The sequence below is a fragment of the Panthera tigris genome, chromosome C2 (assembly GCF_018350195.1).
Source record: "Panthera tigris isolate Pti1 chromosome C2, P.tigris_Pti1_mat1.1, whole genome shotgun sequence".
NCBI classification, from domain to species: Eukaryota; Metazoa; Chordata; class Mammalia; order Carnivora; family Felidae; genus Panthera; species Panthera tigris.
In genome coordinates this window covers 127,178,391-127,192,192 of record NC_056668.1, presented here as the reverse complement: position 1 = coordinate 127,192,192, position 13,802 = coordinate 127,178,391, and the positions used below count along the sequence as shown (strand labels likewise).

Below are 13,802 nucleotides of genomic sequence, written 5' to 3'. Positions count from 1 at the left end.
TTCTCTGTCTCTGTCTCTGTCTCTGTCTCTCTCTCTCAAAAATAAACTTTAAAAAAATTTTTTTAATTAAAAATATTAATGTAAGGATTTCCTGCAAAGGTAATAAAAAGATCAGATTCCAGTAGAAAAGTGGACAAAGAACAGATAATTCATAGAAGTAATGCAAAAATCTAGTGACCAAGAAAAGCTTATTTAACCTCCCTATAACCAAAACAAAATAAATATTTTTTTGCTAACTGGCTTGACAGTGATTTTTAAAAATGAGTATAATCAGTATTGGCAAGGATATAGGGCAATAGACTCTTAAGCTCTGTTAACGAGAAAGTGAATAGATATGGCCTTTCTAGAGGACAATTTAGCAATGTCCATTAAACTTGTAAATATAGATAGCCTATAAAGTCCTGGATCATCTGCATTTCTGATTTTGATAGTCATTGCAGAATAGTTCTCCAGAAAGGTCATACCAGTTTGCATTTCCAAAGAACCCATCTTATAGGAGCAAATGTGCAGAAATGGTCATTTTGAAGCTATTTTCAATGTCTAAAAATTTGAAATAAGCTAAATGTTAACCTATAGAGGGATGGTTCATCTGTGCCTATCTATACTATGAAATATTACGTCACCATTTAAGGTGGCAGATGAAAATAATGCATCTCATTTTGCTCCCTCCCAAATCCCTCTAAAACTGTAATGAATGGATTTTTCTTAATTTTAGTAATTTTTTTAAGAGTTTACTTATTTTGAGAGAGAGAAGAGTGAGTGAGAGTGTGTGCAAGCGGGGGAGGGGCACAGAGAGGGGGAGAGAGAATCCTAAGCAGGCTCCACGCTGTCAGACCCTGATGTGGGGGCTCCATCTCACGAACTGTGAGATCATGACCTAAGCTGAAATCAAGAGTTGGATGCTTAACTGACTGAGCCACCCAGGTGTCCCATGAAAGGATTTTTTTAAGTGCAAGCCTACAAGGATAGGAAAAAGGGGAGAGGAGACAGCAGCTAAATTGTAAGGGGGAAGTTGGACTCATGGCGGGGAGGGGGGGGTGCCAGGAGAGGGAGGGAGGAAGGAAGGAAGGAAGGAAGGAAGGGAGGGAGGAAGGAAGATAGTTGATTTTTGTTTGCCCTGATAAAGCCAATACTAAGCTAGTAGTGGAGAAAGTCAAGATCCAGCTTCATTTACACCACAGAATCTTCAAAAGACTCAGGATTTAGTAGTACTTGATTGAGAGAATCTTATCTTATGCAGTGATTGCCTATTCATATTTAAGAGTTGGGAACTGTCAGGGGTGCTTAAACCAGACTATGACCAGAGATTCTGTTGAGTTTAATTTCTCCTGAAACCCCATCTAACAGTGGTAGTCTTGTCCTTTCTTTACAAATAGCTGGGCATGTGTGTGGCATGCAGTTTTTATATTACCTTTCACATTCACTTATCTGAATTGTTGCTAATAAACTAATAAATTTGAGAAAACTTCAAAAGATGCCTGGCAAAAGCAAGCAGTATCTTTTTAAAAAAAGTATATTTAATGACATCAAACATCAGACTCTGGTTGGTCAAAATCCCATCAAGTCGTTTAAACTTCCTCTGGTTTTGAAGTTACACACAGTGTGAACATGTTGTATGTATTAAGAATAATTATTAGAAGGTTCCTGTTCGTGTTTTATCACCTAGGAAGGTGGAATTACTTTTACAAATGAATGTTTGGATTAAATAACTATTGTAACAAAATTAATTATCTTAATAATGAAAGCAGTAACTCTGATAAAATAAATTATATGCCACACTTAAAAAATCGACAGTAGTTTGTAGTTTAACTCCTGTATCCTGCAGTTGTTTTTTTTTTTAAGATTTTATCTGGCATTGGCAACTTATTGAAAAATTTTGTAACTTACATCACTGTTGGTACACAGATAATTGGATGCTGCATCTTAAAGTTTATATTTTAAATTCTGTTTGTTAAACTACTTTTGACCAGCTTATTTCTAGAAAATTCTTTACAGAAAAGACCAAGCTAAACATCATATTAAATTCCAAACAAGATTGCCATAATTTTTCAAAATGTTACTGAAAGATTTTGTCATTAGAAAAAAAAAAAACAAAAACGGTCCAGACTACTGTTTTTTCAGGTACTGTTTTACCAGCAGACACCTAGATAGAAAAGCAATAAAATGAATGATCTTAGAACCTATACCAGATCAGAGTAGGAATCTCCACCTTATACTTGCATGCAGCTTTACCACGTAGTTCATATTGATTTCACGTCCCAGAATAGGTGCCGATGTTATGTAAAAGTCCTGAAGAGCAGAGTACTTTTCAGAACCTTCTGCTCAAATGCCTTTCTTTGAACTAGGTCTCTCGGTCTTCTTTTGTAGATACTCTGGAAGAACCCATGGCTGCTATTTTCTTTCTTTTCTTTGTTTCTGACTCTACTTGTAGCTTTCCTCCATCTGAGTTCCAGCCTTCCTCTAGCTCCGTAGGTATTCCTTGGCTCATCAGGGAAGCCCATTGTGCTCCTAATTCCCCCCACCCCCCCATTTACTGTAAGAGACAACACTTTTTTTTCCTCATAGGGGGCCAAACACAAGTATTCACTTTTTCCAAAGTAAAGCTACAGATGAACTAGTTATAACTGAAAGAAATGTAATTTCCCACCAGCAGTCTCCCAGATCACAAATATTCTTCTACAAATTAAGTAACTCTAGCATTCTCTTTTATTAGGCAAAAGAGATTTCACTAGCAGACCTCCAGGAGAATTATATTGAGGCCTTAAATAAATTAGTGTCTGAAAATCAACAACTGCAGAAAGAGTTGATGGATACTAAATCTAAGCTGGAGATTTCTACTCAGATATGCAAAAAAAACCATGAGAGAATCTTTAAACCGGCACACAGCAGAGTACCTGAGTTCAAGAATACGGAGTCCAAGTAAAATTTCTTCACAGTTTACTTAAAATGTGTACTATTGGAACTCTCGTTTGAGCACGATTTCAGACTACAGAAATTAAATCTTCCTCAAACGACTCTATGTCTGATTCTGAAGTACAGTGTGGACAAGTAAAGCTGCCATGAGGATAAAATGCGGCGGGTGGTTGTATGGCACTTCCTTCAAGCTTTAGTTTCAGACACTCTGGACGCATGCATAAACAACGTCCTTCCTCCCCTGAGCCTTTCCATGCTGCCTCCCCCCTCTGTAGCCCCACTTGTACCTTAAAAGTAGAAATTGGCTTTTCACATAAAGAAAGCTTCCTTTGTATTGTTGGTCAATTAATTATAAGCTCTTACCATAAGAAGTCAGCATTCAGTGAAAACCCACCTGGCTTCAGCTCTTACTCTACAGCTGACGTGTTTCCTACCTACCAAAGCCTCTGCTGACCCCTCTCCTCCACTGCCACCTCGACCCCAGATGATGTCAGGCACCCTGCTCATGCGCACAGTACTTCCCTCTGTCCTAGCACCAAACACACTATGGCAGTTTGTCTCCGCGTGAGGGCTGAGGCCTGGTGGCGGGGGTTGGATGTTTGGGGCCTGACTGGATAGAAAGAGCATGTAGTCTGAGTGGGCTGCTTTTTTAGTAAATTACAGCCTTACTGGTTAGGCTATTCCTTTGTTTTTAAGTGAACTTCCTGCAGCGGTTCTGTGTTGAAAGAGAAAAGTTACTACAATGTATATTTGTTTTGTTTTCTAATCTGCTATCCAGGCCAACCCGTGGCCCGTACAGACACGATGGAGTAAAGACTGAGCACTGCAAAACAGGTCTTCATTCTCCGAGACGACAGGCGTTGGATAGTATAGAGCCCGTGTCCAGAGTCCTCAGCCCCCTGAGCTCTCAGATCAGCCCTTGCAGTTCCACCATCTCTTTGCCTTCTAACTTTCTGTGTAAAACTAGCTCTTTGCCTTCAGCGCTAGATACAAATGATGCCAGTTTTTCTGACACTGTCTCTGAGAGTATAAATGACCAGGAAGAGTTTATGTCTTCGGTATGGAAACGTTCTGATCTTATTAGTTTATTAAGTCTATTTAGTTTGATTTTATTTTTTACTTTAAGGGTAAAGCAGGGTGATGGTTTTCTGTTTTGTTTTGTTTTTGTTTTTCCTTACTGGTTCTCTACCTTAAGTACTCTTTATTATGTTCATGTATTTCTGTCTTGCAGTTTTACTCATGAAGACACATTTCAGCCATGATTACTTTTCAAAATACATCTTAGTTTTGAAAATTAACATAACCATTCATTTGTATCTTTTTTGTTTGTTTGTTTGTTTATTTATTTTGAGAGAGAGAGAGAGAACCAGTGAATGCAGGGGTGGGACAGAGAGAAGGAGACAGAGATTCCCAAGCAGGCTTCCTGCTGTCAGCACAGACCCCGATGGTGGGGTTCGAACTCACCAGGATCATGACCTGAGCAGAAACCAAGAGTCGAAGTCTTACCCAACTGAGCCACCCAGGCACCCCCATTCATTTGTTTTTAACCCTAATTGGAAATTCCTTTCCTGCCTTTTTCAGAGAGGGTCAATTTTGTATTTCAGAGAGGTCAATTTGTAGAGGGTCAAGGAATATCTCTGGATGCCAAGATGGTCGTGAGGCCTAGCCAGTGAAGAAGAAAGGAAGCAACTTGGGAAAGGGAGAAAGCGGGTGGGTTGAGGCGGAGGAAGGAACTGCGCCTGACGTGTCCAGACGTGGACTGGGTACCTCAGTGCGACACTCGCTGCTCCATATTCCTGAAGCCACTGTGCAGACTCCACCATTTGTCTGCGTTCTCTACCGAAGCCCTTGCCTCTGGCCAGATTTTCATTACCGTCACCAGTTACATGGTCCTATCCCTGTGAAAATGCAGTATTTCTGACCTTTGCATATGCCAACAGGTTCATGGAAGAGTTTTCTTTTCATTGTTAAAAGAAATCTCCGCTTCACTTACATGTAATTCTGAGACCTAAAAACATCCTGAAAACTTTCTTCCTAAGTTTGGCAGCAAAACCTTTTTGGCACTAAAACCTGACCTGAACTGAACTGATGTGCTAATATGTATAGACTCTTTATCCCACTTAGTATTTTGCTTCAGAAATATCAGTGTATTTGATTATGAGACGTTACCTCAGACTCCACTAAGGTAATACAGTTGATCCTTATTCATCACGGATTCTGTATTTGCGAATTCTCCTACTCGCTTAACTATTTAACACCCTGTTCAATACTTGAGGGACTCCCACAGTCATTCGTGGTCCTTTGAGGAGCTGTGAAAAGGTTGGATCCCCGCTTACACGTCCCCAGCTGAGATTGGTTGAGGTGGTGCTTTGCCCTCCTGTCCAGCTGTCACACAGAGGTGACCAGAGTGGGGACGACGTGGGGACAGCACAGTGTAGCACAGGGAGCTCGGGCTCTGGGGCCTGGTAAACAGGGTTGGAACCCCAACTCTGGCACCCGTTAGTGGGGTGGCCTCTGGCAAGTCACTTCACACTTTTGCACCTCGTTTTCTCTTATGTAAAATAAAGAAAATGGATTCTACCAGGAGGAGTTGTTTTTAGGATGGTAGTCTGTGTGAGATTGTGTGTGTGTATATTTTCCCAAGGAGCAATGATTCTTTATTCACTAACTCTGTGTTTGAGGGACTGTATATAGAAAATAACGACTGCACGTGAGAATGGACTGTATGTGGTACATGTCCTATATTACCTTTCTAAAATCTGGATTCTGAAATACCGTGGCCCTAGGAGTTTCAGATGAGGGAGTGTGGACTGAGATTTTGGATGAGGGAAAGCATTGATTTCACTTGCTGTCTAATCTGTTGTCGGTAGATTTTCTGTGCTTTAAAATCAAAGTAGCATATTCAGATTTTAAAAGTGAATATAAAATAACAGGCATTAGGTATATTCTCTTCTGAGGGTATTAAAGGATATATAAGTCTGAACTGAAATATTCTTTAGGCCCATAACTAACATATTTATGTGACACTTTACATTTATACAACTTGTGTCAGAAAGGAAGAAGTCTTATGTTAACATTTATGGAACAGCTGCTTTTTTACTAGTCCTATCATTAGGATAAAAACAAATTATCTCTTTGGAAGAAAACGTATTTTAAGTCACCTTTTAATATTTCTCGTTAGAAAATGTATCTGAGAAATCTACTGTTCAACTTACATATGTCCAAATTTGTTTCTCCTTCAGTGTCCCTTGCCTGTGTCTCCTCTTGGTTCAATAGCTACCAGATTTTTGGAAGAGGAGGAACTGCGGTCCCATCATATTCTAGAGCGCCTGGATGCCCATATTGAAGAACTTAAAAGAGAGAGTGAAAAGACAGTGAAACAGTTCACCACCCTAAAGTAGTCTTTTTAAAAAATCACAAACTTGGAAATAAAAATGAACCCTGAAGAGTTGCTGTCACCCGACGAAGCAGCTTGTCAAAACACGAACATGTAAAAATAGTGAAGATGAGACATCCTAACACTGTTGGGAAGAAATCTGAAAACCTGATGCTTCTCTAAGGCATTTTCACTGTACTGGTTTGTTTGAAGAACTTTCTCCAGCAATAACTTGTAAGAATAAACCACTTTGCTAGACTTCTTTTTTTTCTCACATTACTCTTTATTATTAAGTGGTATTTTCTCTTAATGACTTCACTGTGAATAGCTGTAGACTAATTAAAATAAGGATTTTATGATACAAGTTGAAGAGAAAGTAACTATAGAAGTGGGTAATGCAAGTATGGATTTCAGAGTCAGACTGATCCAGATTGATGTACCAGTGTTGTTGCTTCTGGCCGGTTGGGTTGGGAGAGTTTATAGGGGTGAAAGAATTGTGACAGAAAGCCCTGTCTTGCTCCAAACAAAGTATGAGAGAGAGGTGGAGGGAGAGGACAGGCTGGTTTTAGGCATGCGTGCCTGTGGAATGTCAGATGGAAATGCTTGGCATGTGCATTTCTGAGATGTTTAAAGCGGAGACAAAGATCTCAGGGTGCAGAAGGTGTTTAAAACCATGGAGCGCTGATATGATCTACCAAGGAGGATGTGTAGGGAGAGGAGAGCAGTACGCAGGGCTGGGGGCCCTGAAGGATGCCAGCATCTGAGGATCCCAGGAAATGGATCAGTGGAGGAGCTAGAATGGGCAGCTGGAGACATCAGAAGGCACCGGCTGAGGGAAGGGACAGGGCTTCTGCGACTCTCCCCTCCCCAGTGCCCCTTTCCTCTCAGCATACAAACATCCTGTCATTTCCCCTTTCTTTAAAGCAAAACAAAACCTCAGTTCCCTGTGCCTTTCTGTCTCATACTCTGTATATTTCCTTTCTTTCACCCAAACATTTCTGGCAAGAGTTGTCTGCAGTGATGTTTCTGGTTCCTCACCTCCCTCTTAACCTCCTCCAACCCCACCTCCATCCCTACCATGAAACTGCTTTCTTGCTCTCGAGGTCACCAGTGATCTAATTAGTCCCTGAGCATCATTTCACACATTAGCCAATCCCTCTTCCTCTCTTGGCTTCTATGACCTGTCACTCCTGGTTTCTCTCCTACCTTACTGGCCCCTCCATCTCACCTGCTCTTCTGGCTTTTTCTCTTCCGAAGCCTCTCCTCTCCCTTCACCCCCACCCCGGGGCTTTGACATGGGTTTTCTCACTCAACTTCCCCAGAATATTCCATTCACTTTTTAAGCTTTTAAGAGCATCTATAGGCCAGTGACCCCTGCATTCAAAGCTCATGTTGACTTCTCTCCAGAGATGCTGTCTTAGATACCTGACTCCCAGAGCTGCTTTACTCGAATGTCTGGTGAGCATCCTATGTTGAATTTTCACAAGAGAGAACTCTTGGTTCTCCCTCCTCCTAAGATTGCATGTCAGGACAGCTTCATGTCTGCCATTTGCTAGGAGTTCCCCTTACTTCCTTCTTCACCCACACCTCCAGGTCCAAGCCATTGGGAGGTCCTATCAGTTCTGCTTCCCAAATCTCTCTTAGATGCAGCCATTTCTCTCCCTGGTGCCACTACCCTGGTCCAGACTAACGCATACTCCCTTCATACTACTCACCACTCTGAACTCATTTTGTTACTTGATTTACATTTTTATTATCTGTCTACCCTTAGAATTGTGCTTCTTGAGGGCAAGGACTTTGCCAGTCTGGTTCGTCGTGGGGGCGTCATCACCCAGCACAAGCCCAGCACTGTGGAAGTGCTCAGATTGTTTGAACCAACAGATAAATGTCCTTCCTTAGATGCACCACGTTTTCCCTTTGTGCCTGTGGACGTGCTGTCCCTTAGGTCAGCCTCCTCTTCCCAAACTCTTTCACATGCCCCTATTATCTTGCCTGGCAAAGACTTCCCACAGCCCCCGATCAGACTCAGGGAGAGCTGCTCATTTCTTACAGTGCCTTGTGTGTGCCCTTCTCAAAGCACTGACCATACTGTGCTGTCTAATTTCTGTCTCTCCCACTAAATTGGAAACTCCTTAAAGGAGGGACAAGGTCCTGCCTCTATCCAGTATGCTGTCTTACACATAGCAGATACTAAGTGAATACTAGGTGGATAAAAATGGCTACTATTCTGGGCTTCATTGTACTCACCTGTAAAATGGGGATGGTACGTCATGGAGTTGAGAGGATTTACTGAAAAGACATTTCTGAAAGGGCTTTGCAAACTCTAAAACTGTGATTCCCATCTGGATTGGTATGAGGGGATTTTTGAATGTCAGACTGTCCCATGCTTCCACTTAAAATATGTAGGGTGCAACCCCAAGTTTCTATGGTACATGTTGACTAGGAGGAGCAAGGACAGACTCTAGTCACTGGAGATGCATAAGGAATCATGAGGTACTATGTACACCCTTAAACTTATACTGCATTGTTGGTTGAAGTAAACTGTCTAAATTTGTCGAAATGTTTGATTGCAATTTAATCTCTCAACTTCATTTTTCAAGAAGATATGCCAAATATTAAAATGTGTCAACTAAATTTGAGCTAGTTTCCTAACCCACACTTTACAAAATCTTTCTAGGATCAGGATGCTCACAGGAGATGAAAAGGTAAGGGTGCTCTCATCTACTTTTGGTGTTTACGGATGACGTTGTGTTGGGTGAGTTACCTCATTCCACTTGGCCGGCATTCCCAGTGAAGTTTGGTCTGGATTTCTATGCAGGTTTTAGCTGAAGAGGACAAAGTGGAGTTCTCACTGTGGGGAGGATGCTGCCTTTCAGTGGAGCCTCCTTTGATTTCAATGAGCCGAGGATGCAGTGGGTGTCATTGTTCCCACGTGATTTATGTGGCTTACCCAGGGTCCCAGAGCCAGGCTCTCTTTAGCAGAGGCCAGGGGTAGAGAGTGCAGACTCTGCAGGCTGGCGACCCTGTTCCTAATCCTGGCTCTACCGCTAACTGGCTTTGTGACCTTGCACAAGTTAATTGCTCCATACCTCAGCTTTCTCATCTGTAAAACGGGAAGCAATAATCATGCCTCCCTCATAGGGTTTTTGTGAAGATTAGTATTTGTAAAGTACATAGAACAGTGCCTAGCCTAGTAAGCACCATGAAAGTATCTTGTCAAGTAGAAAAAAAACACAACACTGTCTCTGTTATGTCTTCTCAACTTAAAAAAAAAATTTCTACTTTCCTTCTCCTACCTAGACACATATTGCTTGGTAAACTGGGGTGATGGTAATCTGTTTGCAAAACACCCTTGAGTCCAGAAACTAAAAGTTACGGGTGAGAAAAATAACTATAAAATAAGTTCTGTCATTAAGAACATGCATAAACAAACAGGTGTCATGAATGGCAGTCAAGGGCAGAAAGGTAAGGTTAGAAAAAGAGATTTGTTGACTTGTTCTAGAAACAGTTTGAGATCGCATGTAAAACATATCAAAAAGAAACAGTGGAATCAGGGCAAAGGGAAAATGAAGGCCATCAATGTCCATTCACAAATTAACAGAATATCTAGTTCAGTTGCTGGGGACAGGCAGCAACTTTACCTCTGAGGTTTTTGTTTGTTTGTTTGTTTTTTTAATGTTTATTTATTTCTGAGAGAGAGACAGAGCATGAGTGGGGGTGGGGGTGGGGGAACAGAGGGAGACACACAATCCAAAGCAGCTGTCAGCACAGAGCCCGACATGGGGCTCAAACCCACGAACTGTGAGATCATGACCTGAGCCAAAGTCAAATGCTAAACCAACTGAGCCACCCAGACACCTGAGTTGTTGTTGTTGTTGTTGTTGTTTTTTTTAAGTTTATTATTTATTTTGAGAGAGAGCACATAAGTGGGGGAGAGACAGAGACAAGGAGAGACAGAATCCCAAGTAGGCTCTGTGCCATCAGTGCAGAGTTGGACATGGGGCTCGAACTCGCAAACTGTGAGATCATGACCTGAGCCAAGATCAAGAGTCAGATGCTTAATTGACTGCACTGCTCAGGTGCCCCTTACTTCTGAGTTTCTTAAGGGCAAAAGTGGGGAAGGAAACATTATGTAACAGCTTTATGGTGCTGACGAGATCAAAACAGACCATGGGTTGAAGAGAAGCACATCTTTTTTGAATGCGTGTATGAGCCTTAGGAGAGGTCCTACAACATTTTTGTAACTGATAGTAATAGAATCTGCACAGTTTCCTTACAGTGTGCTTTCATTGTGGGCTGATGGCAAAGGCTGAAGTGCAATCAGAGACCAGTTCTAAGACAATCTCAGATGTGATGGTGTAAAGCTCTCATGGTCTGGCCTGATCACGGGATAATTTGGAGAAATGATGGACTGCAGGCCTTCAAAGCAATCTTCTATAAAAGCTGTTTCTTTACAGTGTGATTTCGATAATCTCACAGCCAGTTCACTCTTTTTTCCTCTGTGGGAACCTAGAATTTGGGCATTTTATGTCGTCCATTAAGGCCAAGTTCAAATCATTTGACAATACAATCATTAGAAATAAGTGTACACTCTTCTTATGAAAAGAAAGAACCTTACTAAGGCAATGCTTGAATGGTGGAAGGTCCAGGAACTCCCTGATACTAAATGCAAAATAGACAAATTTGCGTATGTACATTTTTCTCTCAGAGACTGTCCATCAGACTCTCAAGGATATCTGTGAACTGGTGGGGGGGGGGGGGGTGGAAAATCAAGAACCACAACTTCAGGGACTGGAATTTTCCCAGAATGATGTTATCTGGGAAGAGACACAAAATTTGCAGGAGCCCATCCCATTCCTGTTGGGGCTGGGGCTGAGTTTTAAAGTGCAGCTGGATAGTCATTAAAAACTCAAGCTTTTCTGACAAAATTATGAAATTTAGAAGTTTTGAGTTCGAGAGCGAATGGCTAAGCAAGAATTCTTGAGATGTTTTTAGTGCAAAAGTTGATTGTATTATAGCACGGGGACAGGCCCCATGCGCAGAAAGAGCTGCACCAGGATTGTGAGGGGTGACTACGTGCTTTTTAATTAGTGAGGTTAGGGATAGCGTAAGCCTCTAAGGAATTTGGAAGCAAGGCTTTCAGGACCTTGAGGGGCTAGCTGCTGTTAAGGTTACTTTTAGTCTTTAATAAAACATAAACATTAGGGCACTAAGGCAGCCATGAAGGTCATGCTGTGCGTGGTTCAGGTTGTCAGTGGGTTGCAAGCTAGAAGGAGACTTAATTTTGGCTCCATTTCTCTTGCCTTTGTTCTCATCATTTTCAATAATAAAAGGACAGGTAACCCAATTTTAAAGTGGGCGAAGGATCCGAATAGACATTTCTCTAAAGAATATATACAAATGGCCGAAAGCACATGAAAAGATGCTCTGCATCACTAGTCTTCAGGAGAATGCAGCTTCAGGAGAATGCAACGCTATGTGAGATAACCACTTCATAGCCGCGATGGTATAAGAGATGGACAATAAACAAGTGTTGATGAGGATGTGGAGAAATTGGAACGCTTCTGTGTTGCTGATAGGAATGTAAAATGGTGCAGCCATTCTGGAAAAGTTTGACAGTTCCTGAAAAAGAGTCACCGTTTACCCAGCAGTGCCAATCCTAGGCACGTGTCCAAGCTCACGAGAACACAGGTCCACACAGAAAGTGACACATGCATGTTCACAGCAGCGTTACTCATGGTGGCCAAAAGTTAGAAACAACCTGAATGTCCCTCAACCGATGAGCCGATAAACAAAATGTGCTGTATCCAGACAGTGGAATATATTTGGGCGTAAAAAGGGATGAAGCATTGCTGTCACAACACTGATGAACCTTGGGAACATTCTGCTACGTGACAGAAGCCTGTCACAAAAGACCACATATGTATCATTTCATTTATATGAAGTGTCTATGATGGGCAAATCTGGAGAGCCAGACAGTAGGTTGGTGGTTGCTAGGGGTGGCGGGGAGGGGGGGAAGGTGGGGGAGGTTGAAGACTAAAGAGTAAGGGGTGTCTTTTGGAGGTTATGAGAGTGTTCTACAATTGATTGTTGCACAAGTCTGAATGTAACAACCAAAAAACTATTGAATTATATGCTCTAAATGGGTGAATTGTATGGTATGTGGGTTATATCTTAATAAAGGTGTTACCCAAAAAAAGCCTTCCTGATGCATAGCAATGCCTAAAAAATTCAGGTTTATATTCAGAACACATCACAGCACAATGCATGCCAAAGTTTCATGTTTTCTGCTCTGCGGGCCCATTCAGGAGTAACAGTGGTAGCCTTCTTCAGAGAACGGGTGACCAAGCTCTGTCTGCATGATTGCTTGTGAGTGGAGGCAGTTCCTCACCTCCAAGATGATGTGAGTAAGGGCTTTGCCGCAAGCTGGGCATGCTGTAAGCCTCCTGCTCTCCCTCCAGGGCGTGGTCTTACGCTGCCTGTGAGGGGAGCAGTTTCCAGGATTACTGAGGGTCCCGGCAGCAAAGTCCATAATAATCAGCCAGGCAGCACTTTTTGGCTAAGTATCTTGTATGGAGGGGCTACAGGAATGCTTGGCATGAACCTCAGTGGTGAGGAGGACTGCGTCCAGAACGTTTCAGAGAGCGCTACAGACCAATGATGGGGAAGTGTGTGAATATGGGACATGTGCACTAAGACTGCTTGGCAAATCCTCCAATAGCTCTCCAAGCATGACTGGGAAAAACAGAGAAAGGAAAGCCAGATCCATTACATAAACCTCTTCATTGCTTCAGCTCTGGAACACAGATCAGCTAAGACCGTTTGACACTAGTTTGCCCAGTGCTTTTGTGGAACAACCACTCCTTTGGGAGGCATCTGGTGTGGCTGAGCTAATTGCCAGTTCCCAGAGCTGTCCTAATTCCCATGGCACTGGCTTTGGGAGGCAACGAGGACCTCTCGGGATTCCATCTCTTGGATTTGTCTTACCCCTGTTGGATAACATGCCAGTCCCCGAATCTTTCTGCAATCTAGAACACATGTTTCAGGTCCTCAGCCCAAAATTAAATGCTACAAACAAGGCCAGAAGTGTTTTCTACCAATTAATTTCAACTGTGATGGAGGATATAGCCTGCTCCCAGCAGGAGCATGTACTCCAACTGTGCAGGTCCCCGTATAACCCAACAGAGTGGTGGCTGGGCAGGAGCCCAGTGGTTTCCCCAGTGATCCCCCTCCTGGCTGACAGCCCAGCGTGGAATCCTGACCTGTTCATATTAACAAGTCCTGGACCGTGAGTGAAGGATAGGAAAGATTCTAGGTAGCTGGTATGTTCAGCGGGCTACCTCCTGCAAAAACTTCCATTTGTATAGTGAGAAGGCATCACCTGATCTTTTTTATTTTGCTCCAAAAGGTCTTAATACTATCACTTTTTAATTTTTTATTTTTTTGGATTTGAGGTACACAAATGTGTTCTCTTTTTTTAGTGATTTTTTTATTAACTTGTTTTATTTTTTAT

The 13,802-nt window shown here is 42.2% G+C and overlaps 1 protein-coding gene across 7 annotated transcripts in view; it reads left to right on the top strand.

Moving 5' to 3' along the window:
- CEP63 (centrosomal protein 63) overlaps positions 1-6,547 on the top strand; it is a 62,639-nt gene extending 56,092 nt beyond the window's left edge. For 5 of the 7 annotated variants that reach the window (XM_007087403.3, XM_007087404.3, XM_042998771.1 and 2 more), the window contains 3 exons: positions 2,714-2,919; positions 3,692-3,971; positions 6,156-6,547. In XM_007087403.3, coding sequence (XP_007087465.2) covers positions 2,714-2,919; positions 3,692-3,971; positions 6,156-6,314 — 645 coding nt within the window. In that variant the 3' untranslated portion in view covers positions 6,315-6,547. The remainder of the gene's footprint in view (positions 1-2,713; positions 2,920-3,691; positions 3,972-6,155) is intronic. The other 2 variants (XM_042998774.1, XM_042998775.1) reach the window with 2 other exon arrangements.
- The last annotated feature ends 7,255 nt before the right edge of the window (positions 6,548-13,802 follow it).